Source organism: Ursus americanus, chromosome 1 (genome assembly GCF_024610735.1).
Source record: "Ursus americanus isolate L20-20 chromosome 1, mUrsAme1.1.p, whole genome shotgun sequence".
NCBI lineage: Eukaryota > Metazoa > Chordata > Mammalia > Carnivora > Ursidae > Ursus > Ursus americanus.
The window spans coordinates 107,036,177-107,049,044 of NC_142127.1; the positions used below are offsets into that span (position 1 = coordinate 107,036,177).

General features: G+C 50.3%; 1 protein-coding gene across 7 annotated transcripts in view; it reads right to left on the reverse strand.

Moving 5' to 3' along the window:
• HDLBP (high density lipoprotein binding protein) overlaps positions 1-12,868 on the reverse strand; it is a 71,377-nt gene that overhangs the window by 20,224 nt on the left and 38,285 nt on the right. For all 7 annotated transcript variants that reach the window (XM_045795863.2, XM_045795860.2, XM_045795865.2 and 4 more), the window contains exons 4-11: positions 11,910-12,067; positions 10,452-10,667; positions 5,439-5,645; positions 5,139-5,354; positions 4,387-4,593; positions 4,130-4,237; positions 2,559-2,663; positions 2,171-2,249 (exon numbers count right to left, since the gene is read on the reverse strand). In XM_045795863.2, coding sequence (XP_045651819.1) covers positions 2,171-2,249; positions 2,559-2,663; positions 4,130-4,237; positions 4,387-4,593; positions 5,139-5,354; positions 5,439-5,645; positions 10,452-10,667; positions 11,910-12,067 — 1,296 coding nt within the window. The remainder of the gene's footprint in view (positions 1-2,170; positions 2,250-2,558; positions 2,664-4,129; positions 4,238-4,386; positions 4,594-5,138; positions 5,355-5,438; positions 5,646-10,451; positions 10,668-11,909; positions 12,068-12,868) is intronic.

Below are 12,868 nucleotides of genomic sequence, written 5' to 3' on the forward strand. Positions count from 1 at the left end.
TGTATGGTTGTTGTTTTTTTTTAAGATTTTCTTTTTTTCTTTGAGGGAGCGAGATAGAGCACAAGCATGAGTGGGGGCAGAGGCAGAGGCAGAAGCAGCCTCCTGCTGAGCAGGGAGCCTGACGTGGGGCTCAATCTCAGGACCCTGGGATCATGACCTGAGCCAATGGCAGACGCTTCACCAACTGAGCCACCCAGGCGGCCCAGCCATTTGTATGTCTTCTTTGGAGAAATGTCTGTTCATGTCTTCTGTCCATTTCTTGATTCGATTACTTATTCTTTGGGTGTTGAGTTTGATAAGTTCTTTATAGATTTTGGATACTTGCCCTTTATCTGATAAGATATTTGCAGATGTCTTCTCCCATTCTGTTGGTGGTCTTTTGGTTTTGTCAACTGTTTTCCTTTGCTGTGCAGAAGTTTTTATCTTGATGAAGTCCCAATAGTTCAATTTTGCCTTTGTTTCCCTGCCTTTGGAGACGTGTCTAGCAAGAAGCAGCTGCGGCTGAGGTCACAGTGGTTGCTGCCTGTGTTCTCTAGGATTTTGATGGATTCCTGTCTCACCTTTAGGTCTTTCATCCATTTTGAGTCTATTTTTGTGTATGGTCTAAGGAAATGGTCTAGTTTGATTCTTCTGCATGTGGCTATCCAATTTTTCCAACACCATTTGTGAAGAGAATGTCTTTTTTCCGTTGGATATTCTTTCCTGATTTGTGAAAGATTAGTAGACCATAAAGTTGAGGGTCCATTTCTGGGTTCTTTATTCTATTCCACTGATAAAGATCCCAGGTTTTTCTAATGTGGAAACAAGTTTGGGAACTGAACCACTGTTCTCATGTCACAAAATTACTCTCAAAAAACCAAAAATAGAAACCACTAAAAATCAGAAGGCTTTACATTAACTGAGGACAAGAACACCCCAATGACCACCTTAGGGCTCCATGGAGGCCACACTGCTGCCTGGAGAGAGTCCGCCATCAGCTCAGATCCAAATTGAGCGCTTCATTGCCTTTGCAAATTGAAAACACTTTTTCTGTCACCTTCTTTGGACAGAGCCCAGTGTGTGCAGTTAGAGACCCATGTCCCCACACCCTGGAGAGGCCTTATCCCGGAAAACAAGACCAGCACTTTGAGCATGCTCCATAGGGGTCACCGAGGGGCGTCATGAGCACATGGCAGAGACAACGAGAGCCAAGGACTCAGAAGCCGGGCAGGAGACTTTGGATCATTAAAGAAACGGCGGGGTGGGGGGGGGGAATGAAACCAAAAACAGATTGGACATAATGTGAACCACTCTGGTGGCCTCACACTTCTAGGGAGCAGTCATCAGAAATGAATGTCAGAGCCACATTTCCTTACCTTCTTTAAAAAAAGACACTGTACCATTAATCAAAACAGAAACAAACGAAAGCAAGTTACAGTGTGTGCGTGGTTTGAGAAGCAGGTACAAGGAAGCACCGCTAAGAACTTGCATGGACGCTGTGTCCGCAGACTGTCACTACCATTGTGTAACGTCCCCAAGGACACAAGACTGACACCAGATACAGCACAGCTGACGAGCTCACACTCATTACAAACAAAAACTGGACCACAGTGGGCAAAAAACAAAGGGAACACACTCTCAGGGCATCCTGCCTCTACAGGTGGGTTCCCTGCAACTCCGGGATGGACCCAGGCTGGGCTGTGTGCTACCCTCTCAGTTTCCACTGCAGGTGATACACAGGGACAGGGAGCACACCGTGATGTGTGTGGTGGCCTCACAGGCGAGCTGGGGTTTTAGAAGACGCTCTCCACCTGGGCAGAGCACGCCCTCAGCACACTTCCCACAAATCGCACCCACACGCCTGGTCTGACAGAGCTCACCTGGGCCGCAGGGTTACTATGTGCCCAGATGACCCCTCCCTGCGCCAAAAAGACATGCACGTGAGCCCTGGCCTTTCTTGCTCCTGGGGGAGCCCCACCAAGGGACTGTGCAGCAGTGACACCACGAGGACTGCAAAGCCAGGGATGTCGCCCCATAGGGCTCAGGTGTGCCTTCACCGTGGCCTCTGACCTGGCTGGTCAAGGTCCCAGGTCTCCAGACCAAGCACAGCCCAAGGAGAAGACGAGGACACCCAGTCAGGAACTGACTTTCTCCCACCACGGTCACCCTCCATGCCATCAGCCCCACTCACTGTTGGCCCCACTCTTCCCAATGAGGTGTCTGTGGAACTTGTGGTCCACGTTGATCTCCACGTAGTCCATCCGGTTAATCTGCAGGAGGAGAACAGAATGGATTCAAGCTCTCAAGGCCATGGCATGTGCCACAGTCCCAGACACGCAACCACAACCCAAGTCCACAAACTGGCAGCTGTCGCCTTTGTTACTTAACTGTCAGCCACTGTTCCAATATTGTCCTTCTGGCCCCCTTGAAAGACCCTTCTATCCGTGACCCTCCCGGACTTAGCCAGCTTTGTCTGTCCCAGGGCCCACCCAGCCACGTGATGTGTGACAGGCAAGCAAGGACATCCTGGCTATGCCCAGGCTTCAGCGGAACCCAGAACGTGCAAAGGGGCACCTTACCAAATCTTTGACCATGGCTTCGATCTGTTCCTGGGCCACGTTTACGTCCTCTGTGGGGCCTTCCAGGGTGATCTTGTCCTCCCCCTCTGTGAACTCGATGTGCACCTACCACAGCAGAATCAGGAAAGAGAAGGTCGAAGCGGCACAGGCAGTGCCCTCTCAGAGCCGCGGGTGCTCTGCGGAGGCAGCGGCCAATCCCAGCTGCTTTACATAAACGCATGTCCACAGACTCCCCACAACGCTGAAGGGGGTGGCTGGGGGACTCCCATTACTCTGTTCTGAACATTGTGGTCTAATCCTCTTTCTTCAGCAGACATGGGAACTGTGAAATCCTCCACGATGCACCTAACAGCAAAACCACGGACTGAAAGCACACCGGCACCAACTGTCCCCCCATTCCCTGTACTACTTTCACTGTTACGGGCCCACTCTTCTCTTATTAATTTTTGAGAGAAAGCGAGCACACATGCATGTACCCAAGTGGGGGGTGGAGCAGAGGGAGAGGAAGAGAGAATCTTTTTTTTTTTTTTTTTAAAGATTTTATTTATTTATTCGACAGAGAAAGACAGCCAGCGAGAGAGGGAACACAAGCAGGGGGAGTGGGAGAGGAAGAAGCAGGCTCATAGCAGAAGAGCCTGATGTGGGACTCGATCCCGCAACGCCGGGATCACGCCCTGAGCCGAAGGCAGACGATTAACCACTGTGCCATCCAGGCGCCCCAGGAAGAGAGAATCTTAAGCAGCTCAGCAAGGAGCCCAACGTAGGGCTCTATCCCACGACCCTGAGATCATGATCTGAGCTGAAATCAAGAGTGGGACGCTCAACTGACTGAGGCCCATAGGTGCCCCCAGGCGCACTCTTATTTGCTCGAGTGAGAAATGAGACAAATATCAGAGATGGGGTTTTAACTGGTGTACAGCTGCCCAAGGTGGTCCACAGGCGAGCCAGCCCTGTCCTCATCTACAATACACCAGGCGAGAAGGCAACACGGACATGGGCAGTCAGGGAGAGCAGCCCCCTGAAGCCACCACATCCGTGTGAACCAGGGCTCGGAGGCTGGGAAAGCAAAAGGACTGAGCAGTCAGCTGGAAACCAAGTGTGAACAGGAGGACAGTACGGTGGAGGTGTTCTCTGGCAAGCCACCCTGTGCGCCTTCACTGAGAGCCGCGGTGGTCTCTGGAAAAGTGGGGAAATGTCAAGGACAGAGAGAGAAAGCATGAAGAGGCCGTCACTCCACGCTTCACACGAGCTGTGCACACGTCTGCTCTTCCAAGAACACAGATGGAACTATGGGAAGTTACTGTGCCATATCAGACAAAGGAGACGTCTGCTAAAATAGTCATGAAACCCAACCATACACACGGTCTCTGGTTAAAAAGATCAAAAGATTGACAGAGATATTTTTAAAAATTTATTTTGCTCTTCCTCAGCTAACTGTGGCAACTGTCACACACAATGTGCCCCGATCTTCAGGGCCGTCCACAGAGTAAACAGCAAGAAACCAAATGTCAGAAACGGGAGGACAAAAGCCAAGAAGAACTCAGAGTAACAAATTCCCAACGCCTCCTCACCTTGGGCATCTGCTGAGTGATTTTGGCCAGATTCTGCCCTTTCTTGCCGATGATGAACCGGTGAAGCCAGGAGGGAGCAGAGACGGACGACACAGTAAAACTGTTGGCCTAGGAAACCAGGAAGCAGAGCAGTGGGCTGTGCAGTCCAGACTCCGTGAGCGTGCTCCCCGCCCAACATGGCCCCGGGGCCCCAGAAACGCCATTTGGGAGTCCAGCCCTACAAGCAGCAGCTGGGATTCACTCCTGAAGGCAGTTACCTTGGCATAGACTTCAGTCAGTGCCTGCCCTAGCTTTTCAGGCTCTCCTCGAAGTATCACAGTCTCCGAGATGCTGTCTGAGGGTGGGATCTCTACAGAAACTCCCGTTCTTTCCAGGATCTCCTGTAAGGAATTGCCCTTGGGCCCGATGACATACTTGTGCTGGGATTTCTTCACCTCCACGGCGATAGTTGTGGTCTTCTTTTTCTAAGGAAGAGTACCGTAAGGGTGTCAGAGGGAAGGGCCTGGGAGGAACAGGTGGGGACAGAACGCCGTCACCAAAAAGGGACGGAGCAATATCAGAGCCCTGGACTACACTCTGTGAGCCCCAGCAAGTGAAGACGGGAAACAGCCCACCCCCAGAAACTCCACTGAGCAAGCGGGACTGGGTTTTCTCCTCATAAGAATCACCTGAGAAGTTAAGCTTGCCCAGACTGAAGACGGCAACTTCAAAGAGGTGAAGACCCCAAGTTCCCTCCACACCTCAAAGAACAAGGTTCAGAGCTCACAGCCCGCAGGGTGAGCTGCCAGCTAGCCGCTAACTCAGAGCCACGACCAGCTCAGGTGCTGCACCCGGCCCTGCGGGAGCGCAGCCATCTAGCTCAGACCTCTGGCCACTCTTTCCCTGCCCAGCAGCCCTACCGCCTAACGGACTGGAAACTGAACTCCTCTGGGCACAAGAGGAAGAGGGCAGGGTTAGGCCTCAGCCACACCTCCACTGACAGTCCCCACGCGCTCTTCCCAACCGCTACCTTCTCCTCGTAAATCTTCTTGATGCGAGCCACAGCCTGAGCCAACTGCTCCTTCTCTCCGGTGAAGACGATTTCTGTCCGGTTCACACTGGGTGGGGGGATGTTGATGCGCGTCCCTGTCTCCTGCATGATCTCACCAACAAGTCGGTTATAAGGCCCGGCGATGAAGGGGTGGAACGCCTTCTCCACTTCCAGCCTCTCGACAGCACGTTTGTCCTGGAAAGTAAAGGACACATCCATGAGGGTGCAGCTCTGGGGCCGAGGCCAGTGCACACACCCCATGCCCTCAGCTGGCCCCACCTGCTCAGCGGAGATGAGAAGGACTTCATGGCGAGCTTTCTCAATGCCTTCTTTGGTACCGGTGATCCTGATCTGATTGCTGGCGTCATCTGGGCGTGGGATCTGGATTTTGGTTGCAGTTTTGAGTTCCAAGTCTTGCAGTTTCTCTCCATTTTTGCCAATAACAAAGCGGTGGTGTTCTTTGGGAATGGCAACAGTCGCTGAGGCCTACAACAGGAAGAGAATCAAAGGAAACAACAATGCTTGTAGGTTATGAAAAAGCCTATTTCTCCATGATATTCTCTACGGCTGAAATGCCATTCTTGCCTAGCCAGCCTCCAACCCATCCCTCGGAACAGCCTTAAGTTAAACATCATGTTCTTGGGGAAGCTTACCCTGACCCCAAGGCTAGGAAAAGTTCAAGCGCGGTACATTCCCAAGGCCCCACGTCACACCCTCAGCTGTCATAATTACTTAGGGGTAATTAATTACTTGTTCAACATCCTCTCAGCCCAGTGAGCCATCACGAGAACAGGAATATTCAAGAATGCTGTCTTGTTTTCTCCTCTCATGAGTGCTAACACTATCCCAGGATGTGACAGGAAAGCAGGTACACACTGCCTAACCAGACTGATTTGTTTCTGGAGGCCCAGGCTATTTTTTTTTCTCCAGACATAAGCCCTGTATCCCCTAATAAACTCTTCTATCTCTTTTACAACCAGTTAAAATAGACAACTTGTCTGATGAAATACAACAGAAATACTCCAAAGCCTTTATCCAATGAGTCCAACTGCTAGAAATCAAGCAACTTCCTGAGGTCACGGAGAGCAAGGAGGAGGACGGAGGCTCCCAGTCTTCCTGACTCTGCAGAAAGTGGCCTCCAGGAAGACTTTAAAAAAGGGAAGTGTTGGCGCTCCCAGCACCGGTGTAGCGGACACACAGGCCAGCCAGGGACACAAGCTTACAGCAGACCACTTAACGTTCTAAACAAAAATGTTAGCTTGCATCACAGAGGCAATAAAAAATGTCCTCACTTCCCAACTAGCACAGAAAGACAGACAGGCAACTCACACATTCTGTTTGAATACTGTTTACTACAAAAGTGGTTCAATCTTAGGAAATCAATTTATGTGATTCATCATATTGTTACACCTAAGAAAAATGAAGCGATCACCTCCACAAAATTTAATCTATTCATGATTAAAAATGTGCAAAATAAAAATATTTTTTTAACATGACCAAACACACACACCCAGCTCAGCCTGTACTTGGAGTTGTGCTGAGGGGAGCGCCCGCTGAGGCTGGACCCCCATGGGAGCGTGTCCCCACAGAAGGAGACCCGAGGAAGCAAAGGAGGCACAAAGATGGGACAAGAAAGAACACAGGCCTGCACTCCCCGGAACCCACAACTTAAAACTTTTGATGTCTGTAACAGGGAGAAGAAAACTAGAATCTAGCTTCAACAACTTTAACTCAAATCAGCAACCGCTTAGAAGATGTCATGGGAAAGAATGGCCATTCCAACAGGAAAGGAGAGAGAGAGAGAGAGAGAGACACACACACACACACACACACACAAAGAGAGACAACCCAACAAAAGAAAGAGGTAGGATATGTGCGTCAGAAATCACAAAACACTCCTTAAAATATCTAATGCAATTCTGAGCAAAAAGTAGATTATAAAGTTAGCATGGTAGAACGAAAAAGAATGGGGCAGGAAAATCCTGAAAAGACAGTACAGGAGGGGTGGTGACAACTGTACTAGATACAAATATAAAACCACGACATGAGAACAGAACACTCGTACACAGTGGGAACTGAAAACCCATGCAAAGAACCGAGTTCACATGAAAACTTTGGACTTCATAAAAACATCCAATCACATCACTGGGGGAAAACTCTTGAAACTGGGGATGGCAACCTAACAGACGTCTGGAGAAGGACAAAAGTGGGTCTGTACCTCGCACTGTTCACGAGAAATCCCAAACTCATCAGGAACTGAAACGGAAGAGCCCCCCTTCCAGGCACCAGAGAAAAGATTAGGTTTCTTACAACCTGGAAGTGAAACAAATTTTCCTAATAAGGACTCAAAAGAACAAAAAGAGTAATGAAATTTGACTGCACTAGAATAAAAAGTCACATAGCAAAACACACCAAGATCAAAAAACAAATCGCGAAGTGGGAAACATGGTTTGTAAGGTGCAGGGTTTTTAAGGACCTCCTCTACTGAGCACGTGGACAACTAACTTGATAGGAAACGCCAAAGACAAGGTAGTGCACAGAAAAACATGCAAACCGCCCTTCGACGTTAAAAAGACACTCAGTCCTGTTCATCTGAAAAATCCAAATTAAAAGTACACTCAGCTACCTTCCAGACAGAAGCCCAAGGCTTTGACGGGAGCGGCAAGGCTGTGGGGGAAGCGCAGGGGAGTGCAGACAATGCCCAGCACTGAGGGACGGGGCTCGCAGCTACTGCAAAATTACCTATGTGCTGCCCTCCGACCCAGGCGTCTCACTGCCAAGAAATGGATCTTGAGACACACCGGGTGAAACAGGAAATCTTTACACACAAGGTTTTCATTGCGACATGATTTCTAACAGAAAAGTCGGGAAGGCACCCAAATGCCCACCAACAGGAATGCTTGAATGAATTACGGCACGCCCACAGGCATCTCGCAGCCGCACAAAGGAGCAAAGCCAGTACTTGCTGATACGCAGACAGCTCTGGAAAATATGCAGGAAAAACAAGGTGCAGGACAGGGTTTACTACGCCGAGTCATCTCCTGCTTCTACTCTCAAACCCCAACAAGGGAAGGGTCAGTCAAAGACTATGAATGGCCAGCTGGCAGGGGAGGCAGGGACAGGGTGCAGAGGCTGTCTCTGACCAAACCTTATTACACAGCTCTGACTTTGTACCAACCCAACTATATCTCAAGATGAGAGCATACATTCCTTCAAGTGACTATAAAACTCCATCACCTTTCTTTCGTCTTCATTACAACTACCAGTTTGCACTCATGCAGCGCCCTACCAAAAAGGTGAAGAGTTCCTGGATGAACAGCTGACATTAGGTCTGTGACCACGGTCAGCTCGAAACTCCCCATGTTAGAGATTAGGAAATGGTGGACATGAATGGTCACCCCAGAACGCTGCAGGGTGCCAACCCGAAGGGAGTCCCAGTGTCCAACAACTAATGAACACATCAAAAGTTCAAAATGACACGAAGATTCATGGATCCCAGAGGAGACGCCAGAGCGCCAATGGAGTCTCAACACTGACTGAGCGATCGGCAAGGACAGCTCTTCACAAGAACACCAACTAATTCGGGGCTCAGTGGCTAGAAAGCCGCCATCCACTCAGCGATGAATTCTGGCTGTCATCAGGAGATGATACAACCGCTACGCAAAAGAATGACCAGGAACGTTATTAATGGCTGGATTTGCTGAAGACTCCCGGGTCTAGTGATCCGTCTTGGAATCAACAGCTACTACACAGAACCACCCACAAGTTTCCCTGCCAGACAAGCAAGCTGAACGTTAAAGTCACCAAGCCCTGGGACGGAACCACCAGTTTACAGGAAACTGGTGATGGACAGAGAGACAAAGCAAACACCTGCTTGTCCCAAAAAACCAAAGGCATTAAGGAGGGGAGGGCACTGCTGAGGAGCCCAACACGCACAGCAGGCAGGCCTTGTTTGGGTGCCAATTTAAACAAGTCAACTCAGGAAGACATCTGTAGATAATGAGAGAAGTCCATAAATAGACCAGGTTGAATATGGATATATCCAGAAATTACTATTAATAAGTGAGTTACCAGCCTGATAGATTACATTAAAAAACACAACAACAACAACAAAACAGAGGTGCCTGGGTGGCTCAGTTGGTGAAGCGTCTGCCTCTGGCTCAGGTCATGATCTCAGGGTCCTGGGATTGAGTCCCGTATCGGGTTCCCTGCTCAGTGTGGAGCCTGCTTCTCCCTCTCCCTCTGTGATCTCTCCCACTCTCACTCGTTCTCAAATTAAAAAAAAAACCAAAAACAAACACTTTACAAAAAGGGGGGGGGCACACTCTGAATTATCTGCAAGTGAATAATGTATCTGGGATTTGCTTTAAAGTAATGATGGTGGGGGGGTGGGGAGAGGAGTGGAGTGAAGTGGTTCAGGTCTCCTCCCTACCCAGTGTTCAATCACAAAATGCTCAAATATTCACCAACTAGTAAAAAGCACAAGTCTGAGAGCTTATTACGCACCAGCCACAACGCGAAGCAATGGACACACATTTCCAATTGCCTACACTTAATGATTTCATTCCCTGAAGCTAGTGGGAGGTTAGAGACGCTCCCAAGTCCCTGTACGACCAAGTGAGAAAGAGCTTGGACAGGACAGGACAAATCCTCTCCCCCTGTTGAGTCCCTGGCTCCTGCCCCACGGGGCCCCATCCTCCAGCCACCACATTCTGGAGGTAGCTCCCCAGTGAGCTCACAGACAATCAGTGTCAGGTGGAGAGGAGCCCCATTTCTTTTTTTTTTTTAAAGATTATATTTTTAAGTACTCTCTACCCAACATAGGGTTTGAGCTTACCACCCCAAGATCAAGAGTTGTACTCTATTGACTGAGCCAGACAGGCACCCCTGTCACAAGACATTTTAATAAGATTTTCTGCATTTCCCTTAATCTTGACGTGATGGTGTGTATAGAGAAACGCATCACAGGTTTACTTATTTATTACGTGTAAACAGCAAGGTGCTGACTCTTGGGCCCTGCCCTAGGAATGAGTGACCTGTGGTGGTGTCCTCATTCTACCATCCAGCAGCCTGGCTTCTCTGAGTGTCTCAACCTCTGGGACAAGCCCTAATCTTTCAGTCCATTCACCCAAATAGCAAAAACGGTAGGTGTCCAGTGTTTTTTCAGGTAAAAATGCCGGGAGGCCTGAACGTGGGGTCCGGGGAGGGAAGGGTCTGACGAAGCCAGAGCCGTGTCTGTTGGGCTTCATACACGGTACGCCCACTCAGGAGGACGAGGCTGGAGGTACCCACCTGAGTCTGCAGTCTAGCGACAATGTCCTTCCGGGCTTTCATGACGGCGTCCAGCTTCCCTGACACCATGATGGAGAGGCCCTGGTCTTTGGCGAGAGACAGCTCCAGATGGGCGCCCGTCCTCTGCATGATCTCCACGCAGATTTTTGCTTGTTCACCTTCTCCAAACTGGTTCATGTCCTTGTATTTTCTCTCCTCCAGGGGTACGTGGAACACCTGCTCAGGAAAGGTCAAGAAGGGAAAGTGAAGAGATCAAGAGATGGGAGAGCATGTGAGTGTCTAGGCACTGACTACGCAGAGTAAGGAGACTGAGTTCATTCCCTCATTAAGTATCCCCACTCCTCTCCTCACCCCTACTCCAGAGCCAGAGAGGCAGGGGTGGAGGGGCGGGCAGAAAGCACCTAAGGGCAGGAGGCTGGCGCTCCAGTGAAGAGAGCGCCTCCCTGACACAATGGACAGCACGGAAGCATCGGGTGCCAGCCGAGTGCAGTGGAGGTGACAGAAAGGGAGGGAGAGGGGCTCATGGACAGGGAGACACCAAGAACAACCACGCTCAGAGGTGTGCCAGAGCAAAAGGGTGAGGGCAATGAACAGGGGTAGGCAGGGGAGCAGTAAGAGCACAGTGGGGTGCAGTCCAAGCGGGAGAAAGGAAGGGGCCGGGTTCCTCTAACCATTCTGCAGCAAGAGGAGAAGGCAACAAAGCAGGGTTCAGGCAGAAGGATATATGCTAACTGATGACTCAGCTTCACTCCAGCAGCTCTCTGGACAAGGGAGTGAACAGAGGCAAGGGTGGAAGCAGGAGGAACCCAAATGAGTCCTGGTCTTGGGTCTGAACCCCTAAGTAGAACGTGGTGTAGTTCACAAGATCAGGAAGACTGAGGAGACACCAGTCCCATCTCAGCCACCAGAAAGATGGAAAGATCTAGGAAGCAACGGGTTAGGAATCTCGGGTTCAGGGAAGGGGACGTCTCAGCACACAGCTGGTAGATAATCAGCAGCCAGTACCCAACATGCGTTCACACAGAGAGAAGTGCTTTGCTCGCCAATATCTCACGTTAAGGTAGCAGAGAGATGGCTTTCTTTGATCTCATGACCCCAAGAAAATGGGGAGCTGTGTGCCCAAAGGAGAAGACTTGCTTTGATACGGTGGGAGAGAAGACAGAGAAGACAGACAAGTTCTTGCTGGGGCTGGCGACGTGGAGAGCCACATTCAGCAGCTGGGAGCAGAGGCTGGGCTGCAGCAGACTGAAGAACCTATGGGGCCTGTTCCTTCCGAGCGTTGGGGGTTACACGTTGAGCATGAGCCAGCTTCCCCAGGAGTGGGGGTGCGTCTGCTCTGAAAGCCTCCCCCACTTCCATGCCCAAAGCACGCTCACTTGTGTGTGCTCAAAACCCATTCCATCAGATGCTACCACTTCCTACTTGGAGGACCAGGTAAAGAAAGAACAGAGTTTCTACCTGAGTGATGACAGAAGCTTTGATGGGCCGGATCTTGTTACCCCAGGCGCCAGCAGGCTCCTGGGCATTTTCCAAGCAAGCTGATTTCTCTGGGAGCGGAGGAAAGGCATCTTTGTAGGTTGGAGGGTCACTCTCCTCTTCTGAATTTAAAGTAGCAACTGGACCAGCCAACATAAATGGAAAGGAAGCACATGTTTTCAACACTGGACAAAAAAACACTTGGAGAGTTTTAATGTCAAGAAAGAAGAGACACAGAACATTAATTGCTTGAGTGACACCCTGCCCCCCAATCCCTTCATTCAGTGATAGGAAAGGGCTCCAGGAGGTCCCCATGCCCAGCACGCCCTCAGGTTCGGCACGTGGCCTGGAGAGGCAGCCTCTGACCTTGCTGGCAAGTACCCTGCCCGTGTAGGCAGCCTCCCCTGTGAGTGGTCCGTTCAGACACCAGATGCCCCACTCGTCCCTGAATGTGGTGAGCCCCGTGAAAACAGGCCTTACCATAAAAATTCAGGCCCTAGACCCTTCTGATCCTGTGCTTAAAAAAACCACAACTATGACAATCCCCGGCATATAACCAGCCCTTAAATGTGCAGAACACAGTAATGTTGCTCAGCGCTGCCTGTGAGAGCCACCGGTGAGGCCGACTCCAGCCGGCTTCCCACTGTAGCACACAGTACTGAAAAGAACCCTTGCGGGAGCTGCTGTCTCAACCCCCGCGCCCCCCCTTCACAGGAGCAACAGCCTTGCAGAAATCAGGCCCCAGAGCATTAATCGCTCCCATGCCCACAGTGCCCTAATCATTCACATTTTGGTCCCAATAACCACAGCTCCATGAAAACAGGAGTGTGAGTCTTTCGGATCACCCCAAATGCCCCAGCAATGGCAGGGCCCAATAAAAACCACTGTGAATGGATGTGCACACAGAGCAGGGAGATGACCTTTGGAATCAGACAGGCCTG